Source organism: Carcharodon carcharias, chromosome 16, assembly GCF_017639515.1.
Source record: "Carcharodon carcharias isolate sCarCar2 chromosome 16, sCarCar2.pri, whole genome shotgun sequence".
Lineage (NCBI taxonomy): Eukaryota > Metazoa > Chordata > Chondrichthyes > Lamniformes > Lamnidae > Carcharodon > Carcharodon carcharias.
Genome location: NC_054482.1, coordinates 113,755,206 through 113,780,027, shown reverse-complemented (window position 1 = coordinate 113,780,027; position 24,822 = coordinate 113,755,206). Strand labels below are relative to the sequence as shown.

Below are 24,822 nucleotides of genomic sequence, written 5' to 3'. Positions count from 1 at the left end.
GCCAGGATTGGATTATGACCCTAAGGTAAAAAGCAAAATATTGCGGGGTGCTGGAAATCTGAAACAAAAACAGAAAATGCTGGAAAAACTCAGCAGGTCTAGCAGCAGTTGTGGAGAGAGAAACAATTTTCGAGTCCGTATGACCCTTCTTTAGGGGTTATGACCCACTGGGAAAGCTGAACCCTTCCCTGAATCATAAGTATATCCTGGCATCAAGCTTTAACCTACACTGTCACTAATCACAATGAAAGTTGCGACAGGTTTGCCTGAAGTTGCTTAATCGTGCAATGAAAATTACATTTGTAAATTTGCTTTCATTGACTAGAAATTCATGGATAAGTGAAAATGTTAAAGCTTTTCCTCAGATCTATGTTATTTTTTAATGAGGGAAGCTAGCTCACTTTTTGGGGTGTTTTCTTGTAAAATTTTAAAAATCGCATTATGTGAAAATGAAATGGTTCGAGCTCAATCTTAATATTTTCCTTAGGCAGAGTGCAGAGCATACCACATTTCTTCGGTCTGCATTGTTGCTGCAGGATATGTACTATAGTTCAGGAAATTTCCAATCCACACACCTATGCCACGCAGGTTTAATTTCTTCAAGATAGATGACTTTATTGAAATGCTCTCTGGATCATCATACCAGACCTCGTGGTGTGTATTATTAACCTGCCAAAAAAGCCAAAGAGAGTTACACAGGTCGGGGCGAAGTTTGGGTCATTGCACTGAACCAGGTTGAATGCTGAACATCTTCAGCTCCATTGTTTAAAATACATTGAACTTGTACTTGCATTAATGAATGAGGTTGGATGAATTGGGGAAAGCAAACGTACAAGGATACTTTCTTCCAACCCTCAGTTGCCACAGATTATGAAAGCCACTGCTATCCTGTTTGTACTGTAATAATCTGCAAAGTGTTTTAATACATTTACACACCACCCATGAGTACAAAATAAAAACAGAAGCTGATATTCAAAATTCACCTGGAGATTAGATCGTGAAATAGAGTGCAAATAATTTAATAGGGTAATGATGACATTAAAATAGCATGAGGTTGTCCATCTAACTGAATCAGCCATTCGACTGCTAACATGCACAGTCTAATTCCAAGCCAATTAAATAACTATGTTACTGCAGTTCAAAGAAGCTTGTTGTGTTGAACACTTTAGGATGGTATAAGTGGTTCAATACAATATGAAGGCCATTCTTTAGCTTGTTTTAAAAGAACAGCTTGCACTGGTATAACGCCTTTATGTAGTAAAGCATCTCCAGGTGCTTCTCAGGAGCATTATCGAACAAAATTTGACACCCAGATACCTAAGGAGATGTTAGGCCAGGTAACCAAAATTTTGATCAAAGAGTTAGGTATTAATGAGTGTCTTAAAGACAGAAAATAAAGGTGGAGATAATTAAGAAAGGAATTCCAGAGCTTAAAGCCTAGGGAGTTGAAGACACAAACAATAATGCTGGATACACAGGGTGCCTGAATTGATGAAACACAGAGGGACGTAGGGCTGGAGGAGGTTACAGAGATAGAGACGGGCGAGGCCATGGTGGGATTTTGAAAGTAATTATAAGCGTTTATAAATCAAGGATTTGCCAGCTTTACGAGTATAGCCACTGTATTAAAGTAGGAAACATAGTAAACAATTTGTGCACAGCAAGCCCCCACAAACAGCAAGCAATAATGACCAGTAGTCCGTTTAAATGATCCTGATTGAGGAATAAATATTCACTAGGAAATTGGGGAGAACTTTTCTGTTCTCCCTCGAAACAGTGCCGTGTGTACTTTTGCCTCCACCTGAGAAGAGGCCTCAGTCTAACTGTTTATCTGAAAGATGGCACCTCCGACAATGTCTGCAACTGGTTATACACAATATTTTTAAAAACAGGTTTTGGTGCTGTGTTAACCAACTCACATTTCCTTGTCAATCCTGTAACTATACACATTTTCTACCTTACAAAACGGACATTCTAAACTTTGCTGAACCCTGTACGCAAAGAATACTGAATCACGAAACACTGCAATGTTCGCATTCTACGAGGAATGTTATAATGCACAGGTCTCCACTGTGCTTTGATTGATAGTCTTACCATGTAGATATAATATGGGGCTTTGTGACTGTCATCCCAATATCTGCCAGTAATTGATTTGGGCAGGCGCTTCATGACCTCTTTGTATGGGATCCAACGGCTAGCTCGAAAGCTACAAGTGGATTTATTTAAATGAAATGTCGTCAAGTCACATCCACCAGCCTGAGAAGTACAAAAAGGGTGAAAACATAGCACTTGTGGATGACGTTATTTTGGTAACTTCAAAAAAGCAGGAACAGCATAATGATCTCCAAGTTTAAAGATCGTTACAGACAATTGAAAATGCTGAAGCTTTATAATTTGAAAAAGACGGTATCTCGTTAAAATATATAAGTTAAATGGCACATTTATTGATGAGGACAAAGTTGTAATTCCAAAGGGACAGGAACAAGACTGTATATAGAAGACTAGGAGCTGATCCAATCGGTGTGTTTAAGATGATCAAAGGAGCTAGTAGAGTGGATAGGGAGAAAGCAATGCCTCTTATGAGTAAAGTCAAGGAAAAGGTGACATGGCCTTAAAATTAGAGCTGGGCCGTTCAGTGATGTTCAGGGAACACTTCTTCATGCAAAGAAAATCAGGAACTCTTTCCCTCAGCAGGCTGCTGAGGCTCGGTCAATCGATAACTTCAAAAATGAGATTGATAGATTTTTGTTAGGCAAAGTTATTGAAGGTTACGGTACAAGGTAGATAGATGGGGATTAAGATAAAGATTATTCATTATCTAATTCCTACCAAAGAACAAGTTTAAGGGCTCGAATAGCTGACTGCTGCTCGTATGTTCCTTTGATCCCAGATATAATGGTATGAGTATTGAGAATAGATGTGAGAAGCTTAAGATGTGCAACCTGACAGAATGCTTCAGGGACATATTATATAGTGTCAATAAGATAAGCCCAGAAAGCAAGTCAATAAATATGAATGGAAACCATAGAATGGTTACAACAACAAAAAAAGAGGCCATTTGGTCCATTGAGTTCATGCCAGCTCTCTGCTAGAGCAAATCACCTTGTCCCATTATCATGCCTATTCCCCAAAGACCTGCAATCTCCTTCTCTGGAGATAATTATCTAATTCTCCTTTGAAGGTTTCAATTGAATCTGCCTCCACCACACTCTCAGGCAGCGCATTCCAGATCCACTGCGTAAAAAGGTTTCTCCATGTGTCGCCATTGCTTCTTTTACCTTAAATCTGTGTCCTCTAGTTCTCAACCCTTCAGCCAATGGAAACATTTCCTCTCTATCTACTCAGTCCCCACCCCTCATGACTAAACACTTCTATCAAATCCCCTCTCAAACATCCCTTCTCCAAGGAGAACATCGCCAGCTTCTCCAAATCTATCCATGTAACAATCTTTTCTGCACTCTTTCTAATGCCTTCACATCCTTCCTAAATGTGGTGCTCAGAACTGGACACAATACTGTAGCTGAGGCCAAACCAAGGCTTAATACAGGTATATCCTAACTCTTTGCTTTTGTACACTTTGTCCCTATTAAAAAGCCCGGAATCCAATATGCTTCATTAACCACTTTCTCAACCTGTCTTGCCACCTTCAATGATTCCTGCACATATACCCCTAGGACCCTCTAGTCTTGCACCCCCTTTAGAATTGTATCCTTAGTTTAAGTTGTCTCTCCTTATTCTTCCAACTGTTCCTCCTACGTCCACGGCCCATGAACAAATTTTAAAAATGAGTCAGCACTTTTCTGCATTAAATTTCATCTTCCACTTGTCTGCCAATTTCACCAGCCTGTCTATGTCCTCTTGAGGTCCATCACTAATCTCCTTACAGTCCACAATACTTCTAAGTGCTGTGTCATCTGCAAATTTTGAAAATTGTGCCCGACACCCAAGTCTAAATCATTAACGAAGAGAAAAACAGAGTTAACATTTTGAGTCCGTATGGATCTTCCACAGAGTTAACGTTTTGAGTCATATGGACTCGAAACATTAACTCTGTTTCTCTCTCCACAGATGCTGTTAGACCTGCTGAGTTTTTCCAGCATTTTCTGTTTTTGTTTCAGATTTCCAGCATCCCCAGTATTTTGCTTTTATCTAAATCATCAACACAAGTCAGGAAAAGGAGGGGTCTTAACACCAACCCCTCAAACCCCCAACATTTACCTTCCTCTGCTCCAAAAATCAAACACTCATCTGTTTCTTTGTCACTCAGACAATTTTGTATCCAAGAGCTCGAACTTTGCTGGCAAGCTTGCTATGTGGCACTTTAACAAATGCCTTTTGGAAATCCATGTATACCACATCGGGCACATTACCCTCATGTTATCTCATCAAAATACTCGAGACAGTTAGGGAGGCGGTGGCAGAGTGGCATTGTCACTAGACCAGTGTTCCGAATCATTGTCACTAGACCAGTGTTCCGAATCATTATCACTAGACTAGTGTTATCAAATCATTGTCACTAGACCAGTGTTCCGAATCATTATCACTAGACTAGTGTTATCAAATCCTTGCTGGCTTTCCTTCGTACACCCACATTTACCCAAGTGACTATTAATTTTCTCCTGTATCATCATTCTAGAAGTGTCCCCGCCACTGAGGTTAAACTGTCTGGCTGTAGCTGCTGAGCTTATCTCTACACTTTTTTTGAATAAGGGTGCAACTTGAGTATTGTTGAAAAAAGTCATGTTGTTGAAGCTTTTCATCGTGCACCAATCATCGCAAAAATACTAAATGTAAAGGGAACAACAATTTATACTGAATGAAAAGAGAGTGTTGATTGGTTGGTAAGTGGCCTCTGATTGGTAATGGTATTGCCATGGAGAACTGATGACAGACAGTTAACTACCAAGGTTTGTTTAAATTCAAAAAAGCAGGCTGACTGATTGGTCAAGGCATTGCCCTGGGGGATGAACCAGAGAATGGCTGTTGTCTATTTTGTTTAGTTGAAAAAGGCGCAATATGTTCTTTCTGTCTGCAAAGGACAGGGCCCTGTATGTTAATATATGTATCTTCTAGCATGTGTAAGTGAGCCACACTGCAAGCCCAACTGATAATCTTACATTGGTTTTGAGTGCAATTCTTCACGCACTCAGGGTTGTTTAGTAAATGTTGTCCAAACGCAGAATCTCATCTAATGCTGGACACTATGTATTGAGTTTTGCAAGTACCTTGCCTATTGCAATAAGCTAAAGGGACAGGCTGTTTGATAGGATCCACCAGTCTTTGGGGCATACAGCCTACATACCTAACATCACACCGGCACTAAAATTCATATACCACACTACTCGTGTGATAGGCAGGACGTCTTTTTGACTTGACGACAGCATCCTGTCAGTGAGGAACATCACTTGCATTGTTACTGGGTAATTTATTTATTCATGGGACGTGGGCCCAGCATTTATAACCGATCCCTAGCTGCCCTTGAGAAGGTGGTGATGAGCTGGCTTCTTGAACCACCGCATTCCATGTGGTGTAGGTACACCCACAGTGCTGTTAGGGAGGGAGTTCCAGGATTTTGACCCAGCGACAGTGAAGGAACGCCAATATATTTCCAAGTCAGGGTGGTGATTGGCTTGGAGGGGAACTTCCAGTTGGTGATGTTCCCATGTGTCTGCTGCCCTTGTCCTTCTAGATGGTAGCGGTCATGCGTTTGTAAGGTAGTGTCTAAGGAAACTTGGTGAATTCCTGCAGTGCATCTTGTGGATGGTACACACTGCTGCTACTGTGCATCAGTGGTGGATGGGGTGCCAATCAAGCAGGCTGCTTTGTCCTGGATGGTGTCAAGCTTCTTGAGTGATGTTGAAGCTATGCTCAGCCAGGCAAGCGGAGAGTATTCCATCACACTCCTGACTTGTGTCTTGTAGATGGTGAACAGGCTTTGGGGAGTCAGGAGATAAGCTACTCGTCACGGGATTCCTAGCCTCTGACCTGCTCTTGTAGCCACAGTATTTATATGGCTGGTCCAGTTCAGTTTCTGGTCAACGGTAACCCCCAAGATGTTGACAGTGGGGGAATCAGCGATGGTAATGTCATTGAATACCAAGGGTCAATGGTTAGATTTTCTCTTGTTGGAGAGGCTGGATATTGTCCAGGTTTTGCTGCATTTGGACATGGACTGTTTCAGTATCTAAGGAGTCACGAATGGTGCTGAACATTGTGCAGTCATCAGCAAATGTCCCCACTTCTGACCTTATGAAGGAAGGAAGGTCATTGATGAAGCAGCTGAAGATGGTTGGGCCGAGGACACTACTCTGAGGAACTCCTGCAGTGATGTCCTGGATCTGAGATGATTGACCTCCAAACACAACCATTTTCCTTTGTGTTAGGTATGACGCCAACCAGTGGTGAGTTTTCCCCCGATTCCCATTGACTCCAGTTTTGTTCAGGCTCCTTGATGCCACACTTGTAACCGAGCTATTTCTTCCTAAAAAGTAGACCATGGTTCAGTATCAGTTTTGCCTGCTACACTTTGATTCCAATTTATCCGGACCAGATCCATTCTCATCCTATTGAAGTTGGCCCTCCCTCAACTAATTACCTTTACTCTGGATTGCTGCTTGTCCTTTTCAATAGCTACCCTAAATCTTATGATATTATGATCACTGTTCCCTAAATGTTCTCCTGCTGACACTTGATTCACTTGACCCACCTCATTCCCCATAACCAGATCCAGCGATGTCTCCTTCCTTGTGTGGTGTAAATATACAGATGCCATTTTCCTGGACACATTCTAGAAACTCTTGCTCATCTCTACTCTTACACTATCACTATTCCAATCTATATTAAAGATAATGGAAGTTATAACTGCTCTATAATTCTCGTATCTCTCTGTAATTTTCTTGCAAATTTGCTTCTCTATATTTTTCCCACTAGTTTGGTGACCTGTGCAAGGCAGCAAGCAGTGTAATGATAGCTCCATTATTTCTTAGCTCTAACCGAATAGATTCACTCCTTGACCTCTCCAGAACACCCTCTCTCTCTCTCCAATAATTTAAAGTTCTCTTCATCAATACTGCCAATCCTCGTCATTCTTGACTGTCTGGCTATTACCTCTCTCTGTCATGGAAAAGATAATAAAATTATAGACTCATAGACCTTTACAGCACAGAACGAGGCCATTTGGCCCATCATGTCTGTGCTAGTCAACAAAGACCTGACTACACTAATCCCATTTTCCAGCGCTTGGCCCATAGCCCTGGGGGCTATGGCAACGCAAGTGAATATCTAAATACTTCTTAAATGTTATGAGAGTTTCTGACTCAACCACCCTTTCTGGCAATGAGTTCCAGACCCCACCAAAAAAATTCTCCTCAACTCTCCTCTTAGCCTTCTACCTCTTACCATGACTGAATTTTTTGTGTGTGTCCACACAAGTAACAGAGCAAAATTATTGAAATCGTGTGCAAAGGAAAAATAACAGAGGCAAAAACACTGGGCCATTCCAAGTTATACTTGGATGCCCTGATTGGACAGTTTCAGATAAACTGACTTCAATGCCATTTTTTGCACAATGTAAAACACACATTTCTCCTTACCTCAAAGAAGCGCTGGCAAGTGTAGTCATAACCATACCATGGAACTCCCATCACGAGTTTTCTGGAATCAATACCCAGGTTGATATAAGCAGAGAGACCTAAATGCCAAAATTAATGACAGTCTTAGATTAACAGTTGCATAGGGCAGGTAGAGCCTGAACCAGAAGGTCATATTGAACATACCTGATAAGGTCTGGTTATAGGGAGCATTTGGCTTTGCAATGCAATCGTCCAAGATTCCACGATGCATGTCATATGACATCACAAACAAAAAGTCACAAGAATTTGCAATTGCTGCATAATCATAGCACCGGCCAATTGTGCAATCTGGAGTCCAAGGCACATTAAATGTGACCTAAGGTAAAAGTAATGAGAAGAAGTTGTTGATTTCATCTGATACCTTTTAAGAAGTTAAGCATGTAACATGGCACCAAAAGTAGGTCAGAAGCTGAGAATTCTGTCATGAGTAACTTAACTCTTGACTCCGCAAAGTCTGTCCACCATTTACAAGACTCAAGTCAGGAGTGTGATGGAATACTCTCCACTCACCTGGATAGGTGCAGCTATAACAACACTCAAGAAACTCAACATCATCCAGGGCAAAGCAGCCCGTTTGACTGGCACCCCATCCACTACATTAAAATTCACTCCCTCCATCACTGACGCACAGTAGCAACTGTGTGTACCATCTACAAGATGCACTGCAACAACTCACCAAGGCTTCAACAGCACCTTCCAAACCTATGACTTCTACCACTTAAAGCAACATGGGCAGCAGGCTCATGAAACACCAATATTTTCAATTTCCTACCATCCTGACATGGAAATATATCAGCAATCCTTCACTGTCACTGGGTCAAAATTATGTAACTCACTGGCCAGCACACTGTGGATGCACCTACACCACACAGACAGCAGTGATTCAAGAAGAGTGTTCATTATCATTTTCACAAGGGAATTAGGGATGGACAATAAGAGTTGCCAGTGTGGTCCATATTCTACAAACAAATTTAAAAAAAGAGTTACTTGCCACTTACTAGCTCAAGCCTGAATGTTGTCCAGGTCTTGCTGCATGCGGGCATGGACTGCTTCAGTGTTATAAGAGTTAAAAATCACCAATAAACATCACTACTTTTCACCCTCTGTTGAAGGGAAGGTAATTTTGAAGCAGCTGAAGATGGTTGGGCCCAGGACATTGTTCTGAGGAGGCCTTTCAGCAATGTCTTGTCTTTAATAACCTCAACCACCTTCAGCCAGTGGAGAATTCACAACTGGATATTGCAGGACTGTAGTAATTTGATCTGATCTGTTGGTTGTGGGACCTCTTAGATAGGTCCAAAGCCTGCTGCTTCTGCTGAAGTCCTGTGTTGTAACTTCAGCAGATTGACACCCCATTTTTTGGCATGCCTGATATTCTTGGCATACTCTCCTACATTCTTCATTGAACCAGGGTTCATCCCCAAATGGTACAATGAGGGATATACCAGGTTATAAGGTTACCATTGACCAAGAACTTAACTGGACCAGTCCTATTAATGCTGTGGCTACAAAAGCAAGTCAGAGGCTGGGCATTCTGTGATGCCTGATTCACCCCCTGCCTCCTCAAAGCCTTTCTCCACATACAAGGCACAAGTCAGGAGTATGATGGAATACTCTCCACCTGCCTGGATAATTGCAGCTCCAACATACTCAAGAAGAGCAATATCATCCAGGACAAAGCAGCCCACTGATCGACACCCGCATCTGTCACCTTAAACATTCACCCCCTTCACCAAAGAACCCATCGAAAAAATTCATTGCAGCACTTGCCAAGGCTTCTTCAATGGCACCTCTCAACCCCACCACCAGAAGCACCTGGAAGGACAAGGACAGCAGGTACATAGGCACACCTTGGCCCTAAAGTTCCCCTCCGCATCATGTACCATGCTGACCTTGTAGTTATATCATTTGCAGTTATATGATTTTTAAATGCATTCCTTACTCGCACGTGGTCCAATTCAGCTGTGAATTTAACAAGTTTGGAGCAATACAGTGTTCATGACTGTATAAAAAAATTACATTAAAAGTTTGGGGCAAATATAGAGTTAGAATTAATAAGACACCAGGTCATCAAAATAATAATATTCCCCACAGCTCACCCATTTTTAAAAATGTGTTCATGGGGGACCTGGTGTGGTGGGTGCTGCATGTAGCAGTGCCAAGCAATCGTGGGTCAAGGTGGTTCATGGACTCCCAGCGCGCATGAGTTTTCTGCATCCGAGGGGAGTCCGTGTTCCACATTTATGAGGATTGTCCAGGGCTGCAGCCTCCTTTTAGTTGTTTGGAGAGGTTGCACCTCAATGTTTGGTTGCACTTCAGCCCCACACTCCTGATCATTGGTCATCCAGTGCAGAGAGGGACAGGGAGGGAGGAGGACCTCCTCATAAGCCTGCTCCTGGGCCTGGCCAAGGTGGCCATCAACAGGTCCAGGCAGCGGGTGGTCAAGGGGGTCATCCAGGCCCGACTGTCTGCCCCTCTTCCAGAGCTATGTCCGTAGCCAGATGGCCCTGGAGAGGGAGCAGCGGTGTCCACGGGTACACTTGAGGCCTCCCACGATCAGTGGGCACCACGGGGGCTCGGGGAGCATCATCATTCCCGGATATGATATTTTAATTTGATTTTGTAAGTTTCCTTTGACGTTTTGTTTTACTTACAGTGCCAGGGGCTGTCACCACCACCCCCCAACCCCACCACCTCTGATTTCTTGATTTTTTTGATTTATTGATTTTTTTTTTGTTCATTTTATTGATGTTTCTCTTTTCTTAAAAGAATCTATAAAGGGAGACTGTTTAAAATCGTGGTGCTCGGTCCTGACTCCACTCGAGGCGTCTGTAGCAGGCGGTGGACTCCCGCCCGGGCTGACCCTCATTCGGACGGAATTTCACATCCCGAAACCTCCCTTGGGCACCTTGTCACCACAACTCGAGCCGTCTCTCGGAAATTCCCTCCTCGCCTTTCCGTTCCACGCAGAGCTGCTGCGCGCCCATCGCTTCCACGCCCACGTCAACCGTCCAGACGTGGCAGGGGCCCACGGCGGAGGCCACTCTATCTGGAAGTGTCCCCTCCCCCCCACTCCCACCCCTCTACCATCAGGGATTTGGTGTGGAGAGTGTTGCGCACGGCAGCTCCAGGCAATCGTAGACTAAGATGGTGCACGGACTCCCAGGCCCAGCTGAACTTCTCGCAGCCTTGAGGACCCCGTGGTCCACATGTATATGGGACGCTAGAAGTTTCAGCTCCTTGTTTGGTTTCTCGAAGGGGCTGTTCCTCAAATTTCGGTTGCACTTCTGTCCCCCTCCTCCTCATCTTTGGCTGTCTGGTGGGGAGATAGGCTGAGGGCGGGAGGGAAGTGGGGAATGGGCGGATTGGAGGACCTCTTCATGGGCTTGTAGCTCCTGGGCCTGGCCAGAGTGGCTATTAATGGGTCCAGGCAGCAGTCTGTGGAGGGGGTCCTTAGACCTGACTGTCTGCCCCTCTTCCCATAGCTCTGTTCACAGCCGCTGGCCCTGGGGAGGGAGCATGCAGTGTCTGCTGGCACACTTCAGGCGCTCTGCGACCAGTGGGCACCACAGGGGCTGGAGTACATCATCAGCCCCCAAAATGACATTTTAACTTGGTTTACAAAGCTACCTTTAAAGGTTTTATCTTTTTTGTTACAGGACCCCTTTAAGAGGCTGTCAATTAGTTAGTTCGTCCCTTTGTCTATTTTTATTGGTACTCAAAAGAGTACAAAGAGAATCTGAGCTGAATGACGCCATAACAATTATGCGGCGTGCATCTATTGACGTCCAGCTCGCGGCTAAAGCCATCCACGGCCTTAAGATCATTATGCTCGGCCCTGGCTGCACTCAAGGTGTCGAGGCGGCAGCTCAAGTATCCAACGGACTCCTGCCTGAACTGACCCCCCACCGTCCAAACGGAATTTCACATTGGTCCCAGATCCCGAAACATCCCTCGGGAACCTTCAGCCATTCTCGCGCAAACTCCCTCTCCGTGCCTTTACCTTCTGCGTGGAGGAGTTTGCTGGACGGGTTGCTGCTGCACACACACTCACTTCCTCACCAACCACCCTACATGCTGCGGCCTTCTATCCTGCCATCCGGAGGTGTTGGGGGCTCCCAGCGGAGGGCTCGCTACACAGGAGCTCTCCCATTTACCATCGGGGATTTGGCGTGGAGGGTGTTACAAGCCGCAGTTCCGTGCAACAAAGGGTTATAGATGGTTCGCAGACTCCCAAGCTGCAGCCTTGAGGAGTCCACCTACCATGTGTATACACTTTGTGAGAGGCTGCAGCCCATTTTTGGTTACTCGAAGGGCTGACCCTCAAATTTTGGTTGCACTTTAGCCCTGTACACCTGACTTTTGGCCACCTGGTGGTGTGGAGGTGGGGGGGGGTGGTGTGCAGGGTGGAGGGCCTCCTTATTAGCCCGTTCCTGGAGCAGGCCATTAAAGGTGTCCATTATCCAGTCCAGGCAGTGGGCAGCCGAGGGATTTGTTAAGCCCCACTGTCTTCCCATCTGCAGCTATGTTCACAGCCAGATGCACCCTGAAGAGGGAGCATGTGGTGTCCGCCAGTACACTAGAGCCCTTCTGCAACCACTGAACACCACAGGGGCTAGAGTGCATCACCAGCCCTGGAATGTAATTTTAATTTAATTCAATATGTTTCTGTTAGAGTTTTTGGTTTTGTTGGTGTCTCTTTAAGGGGCTACTAATTAGTTTATTAATTTATTTTTAGTTTAATCAAAAGAGAAGACATTATAGTCTGCCTCCTCCCTAACCAACATCTAATGCTGCATCCTGAAAATAAATCTAGTATTAAGTAAAAGATCGGTGTCTGGTTTCCTACTTAATCAGCTGCCTGCAGAGCAAATTAATACCCAACAGTCACTGCAGACTCACCAGATTTCCAGATAGTAATTAGATAGTTTAACTGACCTTCACTGACCCAATTTACTTTTAGTGCTGTTGTATCCTTCAACATCCTATCTGAGATCAGATAACTTAGCATGGACCAGCATTTATCTGGCCCACACTTTCTCAATATTACCCCCAAGATAGAAATGAGCCTCCATTCAAAAAAATCAGGCACTGAGTTAGAGGTTTTTGATGTGAAACTCATCACCCAGTAAAATGTAGTGATTTTTTTTGTCTATTTAATGGTCCCTTAATTTCAAAGTGAATGTGGGGCATTTACGAAGGATTTTATACATTGCTATATAGATGAAAGTTTGCTGTTCTGATCATAAAATGTTTTGTTAGAGTCAATGAGAAGAACCTGTTGCCAGTGGTAGTTGGGCAAGTAACCAGAGAACACAGGTTCAAGGTGGGTCAGAATAATGCCAACAGTGTGGGTTCCATACCCATTCCAGCTGAGGTATACTTGGGACCTGCCTCTTTGCCTCCCCCATGTTTGATGTGGAGTGGTGTCCCCACATGCCATATAACCAATTCTCTCTATTAGAGAGAGATGTCTCCAGTCCCATGTGGACTGTGACTGGTTCTACCTACCTACCCTCTTGCTCTGGATCACCTGAGGAAATATTTTGTCTTCTCCTTGATTGGTGGGTGCTGAAGGACCTGAAGTGCATCATCAGTCCTGGCAACATAACTTTAACAGAACCTTTTTTTTTTGTTCGTGTCTGTTTTTTTCCATGCAGTGAGTTGTTCTGATCTGGAATGCTCAGTGTGAAAGGATGGTGCAAGCAAATTCAATAGTAACTTTGAATAGGGAATAAATATATGAAGGGATTAAAAACTTTGTAAAGCAATAGAGAAAAAGGGGACCAGGATGAAATGGATAGGTTTCTCAAAAGAGCGGGCACAGGCAGGATGGGTTGAATGGCCTATTTTGTGCTATCTCATTTTTATACTTGCGAAAATTACAGTTCAAACCATACCGACTTGCAGCTGAGGTTCAATTCACTTGTACAATTCTAAGCTACAAAGGCTGCAACACCAGGTCAGCTGAATGTCCAGTTTAAGCTTAAACTGAAATGTTGAAGCTGAGCAGCTTTGCAGAAAGGTGATATGTGCTTATAAGCAACAGCCAGAAGTCACTGCAATTTTCTTATCCAGAAAAATGTCCATGTTTTATTATAATCAATTAGGAACAAATTTGTTTGTCTCCATTTTAAAAGTAATAGCTCTTTTACCTGAGACCCTGGTATTTCCCGGTGGAAGATTTGTGTGGCTTCCTCAACCAGCTGAGATACTGCATGATAATGTTCAGATCCAGGAGTATCAGTTTCCCATATTTCCATATTGATGCCATCCATAAATTGCTTTCTTGCCAACAATATTTTTCTTTTGATCCAAACTGCTCGCTTGTTTCTGTTTAGTAAGTTGTGCTGTGCTATAGTTGCTGGTGAAGCACAAAGAGAGAACAATAAATGTTCATACAGCATCATTCACGGGCCAATAGCCCTAAGGCACTTTGCCAAAAAGAACTGCCGATGTCAAGTAGATAGTAGGAGAGGCAGATTTAGCTAGAATTTGCATTTAGGCAGTGCCTTTCACATCCTCAAGATGCCCTTAAATACTTCAGTTCAATTAATTATCCTTGAATTGCAATCACATTGTTTTCTAAGTGGATGTGGCAGCTAATTTTGTCTCTAGGAAGGACCCCCATAGGAAACTAGATAAATAACTAGTTTAGGGTTGTTTTTTTTTTTGGTGGTGTTGATTACAGGATGAGTTTGCCCAGGACACTGAGAACTCCCTGTTCTTCCTCAAGTTGTCTGTTTAATGTCTCATTAGAAACACAGCAACTTTGGCAAAGCTGTATTCCCTCAGTGTTGTCCTTGTGCGGGCGCCTGGAGTAAACCCAACCTTCTGACCTAGAAGAGAGGGACAGAGTACTTGCATACCCTGTTCTCTTTTTTTAATGGAATTTTGCAAACAACGTGGCCTGTGTCTATATATTCCACATTGTTATCACCAAGGTTTCTCACTGGCTTCCTGTAACTTTTCAAGTGCCTCGGCCTATCTCCAACCCCTGGACTAACATTGGATATTTTTTTTGCCCCGTAAACGGTAAAGAGAAGGCTTTGAATCAGTTTGTAGAATTTCCCAGCTTGCAATATCGAAGCTGCATAACCCACAGCCAATTATTTTCTTTCCATTATTTTTAAAAGGCAGAATATTTACATAGAATTAACAAGTGTTTATGATTCACAAGAGCCTCTCACTGTAACTACTTCATCTCAACTTCCTATTGAATTATCTTTCTATTCCCTTTGTCTTCATCCAGCTTCCCCTTGAATACATCCTTGCTATTTGCATTAACCGCTCTCTGGGTAAGGAAGTATTTCCCGAATTCCCTACTGGATTTATTACTATCTCATCTTTATGGCTACTAATTTGAGAATTTCCCACAAATAGAAACATTATCTGCCTTGTCAAGTCGGTCACATCTCAGCCTTCAGTTCTCTGGGGCAGAAAGACCCTTAGCCTGTTCAGTCTTCCCTGATGGTTATACACTCTCCATTCCATATTTATTTTTTGCACTTTTTTCCAGTGAGCCTACATCCGTTTTTGTGATATGCAGATACAACTGTGCATAGTTATCGAAGCGTGGTCAAACCAAGGTTCTGTTTAATATATATCTTAACTAAAATGTGAACCCTGTTTCTCTCCACAGCTGCTGATTGTCCCACTGAGTATTTACAGTGTTTTGTATTTTTATTTTGGATTTCCAGCATCTGCAGTATTTTGCTTTTGTAGGGATCTGGAAAAGTTTTAACATCACCCCTCTGCTTTTGAATTCTATTCCTGTAGAAATAAACCCCAGAGCCATGTTGGCATGTCTATGGCTTGCTAAATAAGCATTTGTGCTTAAGGCTCATGGCTGGAACAGAATGTGGGATCAACCAACAGAGTAGTGACAGCTTGGGCACTTAATTTGCAGCAACGTGATGGCTGAAGGCTTGAAGACCCCAAAGAGACATTTTGAGTAGCACTGCATTAAACTCCTCCACAGCCCCTCCCAACAAGAAATGTTACACGCTGCTTCCCCTCACACTCCCAATACTGCTAAGTCCTTGCAACCCCTGACCATCTCCAGAATTCTTTGAAATGCCAATCTCCTTTTCCATAATTATTCCCCTTGCCCCCACTTGTGGACCACATGCAGCAGTGCTCTCAGACCCAACAAAGACCAACAAGTTTTGGAGGTGAAAGTTGGGGGGAAGAAAAAACACACCAGAGGCCGATCTCCCATGCCAATATGCAAAGAGGTCCCGGGAGTAAGTGTTGTCAGATAAAGCGGAGTAGTGTGTGGGATATTTCAACCAACGTATTCAGACAAGTTTTTTTTAACTCATTCAAGGGATGTGGGCTTTGCTGGCTGGGCCAGCATTTTTTGCCCATCCCTAATTGCCCTTGAGAAGGTGGTGGTGAGCTGCCTTCTTGAACCGCTGCAGTCCATGTGGTGTAGGTACACCCACAGCGCTGTTAGGGAAGGAGTTCCAGGATTTTGACCCTGTGACAGTGAAGGAACGACGATATATTTCCAAGTCAGGACGGTGAGTGACTTGGAGGGGAACTTCTAGGTGGCGGTGTTCCCATCTATCTGCTGCCCTTGTCCATTTAGATAAATTCCCATTGTGAAATTTACTTTTAAATAAGATTTTTATCTGATATTATTTATCGTTAAATGACACTTTAAACTGCAAGTGGCAAAAGAGAGGCTACGTAACCGGCATGGTCAGGAGGCTCTCATTGCTGTGAAACAAGTTGACAGATAGCATTATAAATGTTGGCTGAGGAATTTATAAATGGAAAAGGGAGCCACAAAAACTTGGGAAAACTTGACAACAGGAAGTAAGGTTTTAAAGGTCGGAGTGGTTTTGCTACTGTAAAATTTTTAATATTGTAAATGGAATGTAGAATAATTTGCAACAGTTGTATCAGAGCCGGAGAGGAATTTCTGCAATGTAAGGGGGAGATGGGTCAGAATAGCAAAGTCACATCTGTACGCTGTATGTCCCTTTAAGTGGTTCTCATTAACGCAGCATGCAATAGAAGAGAGGAGGGCTTCTTTCTCTGTGATCAAATTAATTACCTTTCAGGACGACTCGAACGTTATTTGCATGAGCATGACACAAAAGCTCACGGTCATACTTTCCAAAGGCAACGATAGTCGTGATCTTAGACCAGTCGTAATGTGTCCAATCCGATCCTCCACTATCAAAGACAAGGACCTGGTGCAAAAATAAAACTGTCAGCTGAAGAAATGAAGGACATTAAACTGACCTTAAAAATATTGATTTTCTTTTCCTATCAATATAATTGTCCCCAGGGTACAGCATCAGGAAAGAATAATGAACACATCTAGTCTGCAGGTTATATAGCTGGAGATCTTGTTGCTGCCATACTGCCCACTTAGCAACAGGTCACGTATGTACCTGCGTACATAAATATCTACTTAGCACAAAGGAAGGTGGTCGTGGTTGTTGGAGGTCAATCATCTCCATTCCAGGACATCACTGCAGGAGTTCCTCCGGGTGGTGTCCTAGGTCCAACCATCTTCAGCTGCTTCATCAATGACCTTCCTTCCATCATCAGGTCAGAAGTTCAGCCCCATTCGTGACTCCTCAGATACTGAAGCAGCCCATGCCCAAATGCAGCAAGAACCTGGACAATGTCCAGGCTCGGACTGACAACTGGCAAGTAACATTTGTGCACCACATGTGCCAGGAATGACCATCTCCAACAAGAAAGAATCTAACCACTGCCCCTTGACATTCAATGGCATTACCATCACTGGACCCCCCACTATCAACATTGTGGGGGTTACCATTGACCAGAAATGAACTGGACTAGCCATATAAATACATGTGGCTACAAGAGCAGGTCAGAGGCTGGGAATCCTGTGGCGAGTAACTCACCTCCTGACTCCCCAAGGCAGATGCTGCCGGTTCTCACCCAGACACTCGGCGGCGCTGGAATTCGAAAGAAGTGACGTCACGACAAAATGATAGATGATTAGTAGGTAGTGGGTAAGTTGTTTTTTTTCCACTTTAAAGTGACATTACAGAAGGTCAGAGTCTCAGCATTTGTTTTTTTAAAGAAAAACTAAATCGTTTTCTATTTGGCTTAAGTTTAAATAAATAGTCTTTTAATTAAAAACAAAGTTCGGCAAGGGAGCTCAGTCCCGTGTATTGTACCGCCTGCATCAGGTGGGAATTCTTAGACCCTCCTTGCTGTCTGGATGACCACGTGTACAGGAAGTGCCACCGGCTTAACCAGCCTGAGCAATGGGTTTCTGAGATTGAGCATCAGCTGGAGATAGAGCGGGGCATCCGCGAGGCTGAGGGTTAAGAGGGTAGCATGTGTTTAGATGTGGTCACTCTGCAGCTTTAGGAAGTGCAGTCAGAGAGGGAACAGGTGACCACCAGTCAGAAGAAGGGAGGCAGGCAGGTAGTCAGGAAAGCCCCAGAGTGCATCTCACTCAAGAACCGTTTCTCTGTGTTGGAAAACAGTGAGGGTGAAGGTTCCTCTGGAGGGTGCAGCCAGGGCCAAGTTCACAGCACTATGGGTGGCTCAGCTGCACAAGTGGGGAGGAGTATGAGTGCAACACACTGCCTGAGGGGGTGGTAGAGGCAGGAACCCTCACAACATTTAAGACAGATTTAGATGAGCACTTGAAATGCCATAGCATACAGAGCTATGGGCCAAGTGTTGGAAAATGGGTTTAGAATAAATGGCCGATGAGGACACAATGGGCAGAAGGGCCTGTTTGTGCTGTAAAGCTCTATGAATCTGATTCTAAGTCAGGAGTGTGATGGAATACTCTCCACTTGCCTGGATATGTGCAGCTCCCACAACACTCAAGATGCTTGACACCATCCAGGATACAGCAGGCTGCTTGATTGGCACCACATCCACAAACATTCACTCCCTCCATCACCGACACACAGTAGCAGCAGTGTGTATCATCTACTGGATGATGCAGGGCTTCACCAAGGCTTCTTAGACAGCACCTCCCAAATCCACAAGCACTACCATCTAGAAGGACAAGGGCAGCAGGAAGATGGGAGCACCACCACCTGGAAGTTCCCCTCCAAGCCACTCACCATCCTGACTTGGAAATATATCGGCCATTCCTTCACTGTCGCTGGGTCAAAATCCTGGAACTCCCTTCCTAACAGCGCTGTGGGTGTACCTACACCACAGGGACTGCAGAGGTTCAAGAAGGCAGCTCACCCCCACCTTCTTAAGAGTAATTAGGGATGGGCAATAAATGCACGTCCAGTCAGCAAAGCCCATGTCCCATAAATGAATAAAAAATAATAATCATGCAGAGAACAGGCTAGTATCTCATAGCGGAGCCTGAGATCCAAATGTTCTGCAAAGTCCTTGCCATTGGACCAATGTCTGGCTTGGCTGAGACTTTACACCAAATACCAAGCAATGACTGGCCCATGTTAATAGAATTCACACACAAGCATCTTCCACTTGCCCAAATGAAGGTCGGGACAGGGAACATCAGGACTCTCGTGGACAACTCCAACCCCAACCCCAACATTGAGAAACTCGAAACCTGCTGACTAATGGGAGAGCCGGGCGCATGACCGAAGCGGAAAAGGCCCATCCGAGAGGGCACCGAGTGCATTGTGGGAATTTGTCGGGAATGTGGGGAGGTGAAGTCAAGGCGTCGGAGGGCGTGCACAAACCTCCAAACAGCTCATCTGCCCAATCCTTGCAGAACGACCTGCCCCACATGTAGCTGAGACTGAAGATTGCACGTTGGATTTATCCACCAACTCAGAATCCATTGAGCCGGAGTGCAAGCAAGTCATCCCCCATTCCGAAGGACTGCCTAAGAACTACACGGTCGTTTCATATCTACGTTTGTTGAAAGATCTGCTAAGTTGTATCCAGTTTAATCATGAGCATGATCCCAGTTATACAATCACTGAGGTCAAATCACAATTTTATTACATGTGATCCCAGGAACTTTAACTGGGGTTTTGGGGGACCAATGTTCTGTGAAAAGTGCAAACCTTAACCATGGTATTAGGCTGTCAGAGTGAGATCACACATCAGTTAAGATTCTGCACATCAGACAAACATTTGAAAATAAACATTTTATCGCTGCTGCACTTGTTCAAATATCTTTGCACTGCTCAATATTACAGCTGTCCTATTTTCCACAGGCTGTAACTATACCAAGATTAACACGTTAGCATCTCAATAATAATCTGAGCTGCTCCTTGTGCCTCTGCTCTCGCTTCACTTGTTCCCCCCCCCCCGACCCGGGTTCACCCCCTCAGCCTGTCCCTGATACTGGGCTAGAGGCACCGAACCCTCTCCAGCCTGGATCTCCCCGGGAGCGCAGGCTGGAGCCTGGCCACTGAACTCTCTTCCCCAACCCCAACCCAGCCCAATCCCGGGGCTAAAAAGAACATGGTAAAGAGGACAATCTCTCCGAACTTGGACAACAGTGCGGCTGACAGGAGCTGAACTACATGAGGAAAGACACGAGCTCACATCCCCATTCTCCATTCCAAGTGTCGCTGCTCAATGCATTTCAAAAGATAACTTCAAACAAACCAACTCTTTTCCCGAGGGGGTTGAACGGTCTGGGACACCCACCTCCACTTGGAACTGATGGTCCGCGGGTAAAGGTGCGCAGAAACTCGTACTTGTACACGGACACCTTTGCCAGGGTTTTTGTCCGGAGCCTCCGCCGATCCACAGCGCCAGCCCCGCCAGAACCTGCGCCAACGCCAAACTCCAGCGCATCGTCTCCGCCGGAGATGAAGATCTATCAGACACAACGAGATCGTTTCTTTATATTGACCCTCCTGAGGGTGATGATGCCACCTCCTGGGTCCCTCTATCTTGGTTTGTGTGATCACAGGGAAATGTTGACGCAAACTTCATCCTCGGAAATGTAACTTTGTAGGGAATTCTCTATTCTTCCTCTCACTCCCTCACTTGGGGCAACATTTATCCAGGAATAAAAAATATAGATAAAAACAAAAACAAAAAACTGCGGACGCTGGAAATCCAAAACCTTTTCCCTTTTCGACCAACCCTTAAGCATCATTGCTGCATGAATTTCTCCCTTTACATCTATCTCTGGAGCTATATTCACCCCTGTACCTGCCTCCCCCACCTTCCCAACTTGTGCTTTGTTAATCTCGTAACCTCTCTCGGGTATTCCCCCCTTTACACTTAACTCGGACACCCCTGAATCTGACTCTCACTTCCCCCTGACTTGGCCAATTTCCATGGTCAAACCACTTTCCTTCAACCTAGTCTTTGCTAATCACAATTGTTACAGGTCAGAAGGAGGCCATTCTGCCCGTCGTGTTCGCCCTGGATCTTTAAATGACCAAAGCATCAAATGCCACTCCTTTGCCTTCTCCCTGTCACCCTGCACATTCTTCCTTTTCACATAATAATTCAATTCCCTCTTAAATGTCACATGAAACGGTTTCTCCTCAAGTCTTTGTTGCTTCTTTTGCAAATTACCTTAAATCTGTACCCCCACGTTCTCCATCATTCCACCATCTTCCACCAATGGGAACAATTTCCCCCTATCGACTCTGTCCAGACCCCTCCATGATTTTGAATACCTCCATCAAGTCTCCTCCAAGGGAAATAGTCCCAACTTCTCCAATCTCTCTACGTAACTGAAATTGCTTATCCTCAGAACTTTGCTTGCGAATCTTTTCTGCACTCTCTCTAATGCCTTCACATCCTTCCTAAAGTGTGGCCCAGAACTGGACACAGTGCTCCAACTGAGACCAAACTGGTGTTTTGCACAGGTTTAACATAACCTTCCTGTTCTTGTACCCTATGCCCTTATTAATAAAGCCTAGGACACTTGTCGCTGGACTAGTAATCCAGAGAACCAGGGGAATCATCTGGGGACATGGGTTTGAATCCCACCATTGCAGATGATAGAATTTTGCATTCAATAAAAAAGTCTAGCATTAAAAGTCTAATGATGACCATGAGACCATTGTCAATTGTTTATTTCAATTCATAACCACTCAAATAATGAGGCACAAGCAACAAGATCAACAGCATTCAGGCTTGGGCTGATAACTGGAAAGTAACAATCATGACATGCAAATGTTAAACAATGACCATCACCAACAAGAAAGAATTTAACCATCTCCCCTTCACCTTCAACAGCGTTACCATCACTGAAATCCCAGCATCAATACACTGGGGATAAGGATTGACCAGAAACTTAAATGGAGCAGCCATGTAAATACTGTGGCTACAAAAGCAGGTCAGAGGCTGGGAATTCTGTGGTGAATAACTCACAACTTAAATCCTGAAAGCTTACCCACCATCTACAAGGCACAAGTCAGGAGTGAGATGGAATACTCCCCACTTGCCTGGATGAATGCAGCTCCCACAACACTCAAGAAGCTTGACACCATCTACAAGGCACAAGTCAGGAGTGAGATGGAATACTCCCCACTTGCCTGGATGAATGCAGCTCCCACACACTCAAGAAGCTTGACACCATCTACAAGGCACAAGTCAGGAGTGAGATGGAATACTCCCCACTTGCCTGGATGAATGCAGCTCCCACAACACTCAAGAAGCTTGACACCATCTACAAGGCACAAGTCAGGAGTGAGATGGAATACTCCCCACTTGCCTGGATGAATGCAGCTCCAAAAAAAAACTTAAGAAGTTCAATACCATCCAGTACAAAGCAGCCCACCTAACTGGCCCCCACCCATCTGCTTAAACAGTCATTCCCTACCCCATGTTAGCAGTGATTACCATCTACAAGTAACACTGCAGCAACTCGCCATGGTTCTTTCAACAGCAGCTTCCAAATATGTGACCTGTACCACCTTCAAGGTCAAGGGCAGCAGAATCATGGGAACACCACCACCTTCAACTTCCCCTCCAAGCCACAAACAATTCTGGCTTGGAACTATATTGTCGTTCCTTCACTGTCACTGGGTCAGAATCCTAGGACTTCCTTCCTAATAGCACTGTGGGTGCACCTACACCACTCCTACAGACTTACCTGCAAAAGAAGTTAGCTGTAATTTATCTTATTGCTGTTGTGGGATTTTGCTGAGAATGCATTGGCTGCTCTATTCCCATAAACACAATACTGAGTGTGTTACAAAAGCAGTTATTTAATTGGAAGGTGCCTGACGATGTGGAAGGCACAATATAAATATACATTGTTCTTTCTCCCTTACTGATGAAACTCAAAAGATGCAATGCATAGATGGATTAGAGAGAAATATTTCACACTAAGGATGGCAGCAGCTTGGCAGCACAGGGACACTGTTGAGGTAGCTAACACAGCAATTTTAAGGGGACATTAAAGAGGCTCTTATTGAGAAACTGAATGAAGGGAACTGGGCATTCGCTTTTGAAATTTAGAAATGGCCTGATGGAAATTGGTATTTTCCTCTCCTGAACATTCCCTTGTTCAGAGTAAAGTCTCTCAAAATTTGCATGTGTGTGTGTTCTCCTTCTGGACTATAACTGGTAAGTTTATTACTGATCTGTTCCCTCAGTGCCCATAGAGCTCTGTTCTTTATTGCTGGGATGGTTGATAACGTCACTAAGGGAGTGAAGGGGAGGGGAAAGTGAAGAATTTACCCATCTTGTTCAAGATCTGAGTAATTCCTGTTCTTACCTGCTGCCGTCACTGAAGCTTTTCACAAACATTTCATTCAGTTTGTTGGATACAAAATAAACCAATAAACTTTCCATTCAGTATCTAATGGCGTTTTAAACACCACAAAACACTTACAGATTCATATCAACAAGGTATACTTTTCCTTAGTTCTGATGGAGAGTCATACAGACTCGAAATGTTAACTGTGTTCCTCTCCGCAGATGCTGTCAGACCTGCTGAGTTTTTCTAGCTATTTTTGTTTTTGTTTCAGATTTCCAGCATCCGCAGTATTTTGCTTTTATACATAAATGTGTAGCGTGTACAGCACAGAACAGATCATTCGGCCCATCAGGTCAATGCCATTGTTTACACCCATATGAACCTCCTCACACCTCATTTCATCTTCACTCACTTCAGCCTCACATTATCAGCAAAAATCCTTTTATTCTTCCTCCCACACTCCGTTATCTGGCTTTCCCTTAAATGAATCCATGCTACTCACCACAACTGCTTCTTGTGGCAGCCAGTTCCATACCAGGAGCCAAATAACCCAGATATTAGACCAGCAACCTGGGTAGAAATTGTACTGAGGGGAAGTAATATGAGGCCCCATCCATTAGCCTGTCTCTCAGCCCATAGTGCAGGAGGTTGTCCCGCACCAGCTGGAGTTTGTACCGGCTTCATTACAATTCCCGCCTGATGCAAAATTTTAAATTTTAAAATTCCGGAGAACTTTCAAACTTGCTGTGAAACAGTTTTAAGGTTGGAAGTCAGACTGTCCCATTCAGACCCTCCCTGTTATTAATCTTTATCCTGCAAAAAGTCGAGCTCTACAGCAACCCCATCCAGACATGCCCAGCGTTCCTTTGTGGGGAGCGCTCAATATAATGCTGGTGTGCCGACTCTGCACCTCACTCCGGAGAGACCGGTAGCTGCAGCCTAGCTGCAGCCTTGTTAATGACAGGTAAAACAAAAGGTCAATTTAGACCTGATGTCAGGAAGTTCAGCTATGGTATTAGCCCACTTTAAACCGGTTCATGCCTCTGTTTAAATCGAGCCAAAAACATCCAAGAACTTGAATTTATTTCACAAAAAGAGAAAATTCTGGGGAAAAACTCAGCCAGTCTGGCAGCATTTGTAGAGAGAGAAACAGAGTTAAGGTTTCAGGTCTGTGCACAGGACATGAAGGAAGGATAACAAGACATAAAGGGATATAAACTGGGCAAGACCAAGAGCAAGGATGAGAGATTCAGGGAGGGATATTAACAAGGACACTAAGGAAGGAGGGAACACAGGTTCAGCATGAATGTTGGACAAGGTAGTGAGGAAAAGGACAGAGTTCAGGGGCAAATATTGATTAAAATGCAGAAAAGCGCAGGGTTGGTTGTTTGAGGATGAAATTTGCCCCTGAGATGAAGGAAGAGGAGAGAGAGAGGGGTTCAGGATGAATGTTGGACAAGACATGAAGGATGCGGTGGGTGTGTGTGGGAGGTGGTGTGGTGCAGTGGAGATTCCCGGATGAATGTTAGGCAGGACAGGAAGGAAAGAGCACAGAGGTTCAAGAATGAA

General features: G+C 44.2%; 1 protein-coding gene across 1 annotated transcript; it reads right to left on the bottom strand.

The window, feature by feature from the left end:
• Positions 1-483: 483 nt before the first annotated feature.
• On the bottom strand, positions 484-23,866 carry LOC121288985 (di-N-acetylchitobiase-like). The gene is made up of 9 exons (XM_041207845.1): positions 23,756-23,866; positions 20,232-20,403; positions 17,801-17,883; positions 16,696-16,834; positions 13,787-13,995; positions 7,776-7,947; positions 7,593-7,690; positions 2,095-2,256; positions 484-669 (listed from the first exon to the last, which is right to left on the bottom strand). Exons 1-9 carry the CDS (start codon positions 23,864-23,866, stop codon positions 484-486), a joined length of 1,332 nt encoding a protein of 443 aa, XP_041063779.1.
• Between the last annotated feature and the right edge of the window lie 956 nt (positions 23,867-24,822).

Excerpts from the sequence above, each read along its gene's own strand:
- LOC121288985 (XM_041207845.1), bottom strand. The coding sequence starts at position 23,866 with ATGGGGCCTCATATTACTTCCCCTCAGTACAATTTCTACCCAGGTTGC. Across the intron at positions 7,691-7,775 it reads CTATAACCAGACCTTATCAG|GTCTCTCTGCTTATATCAAC; the intron begins GTATGTTCAATA and ends TTTGGCATTTAG. Across the intron at positions 2,257-7,592 it reads CTTGCCAGCGCTTCTTTGAG|GCTGGTGGATGTGACTTGAC; the intron begins GTAAGGAGAAAT and ends TGTACTTCTCAG.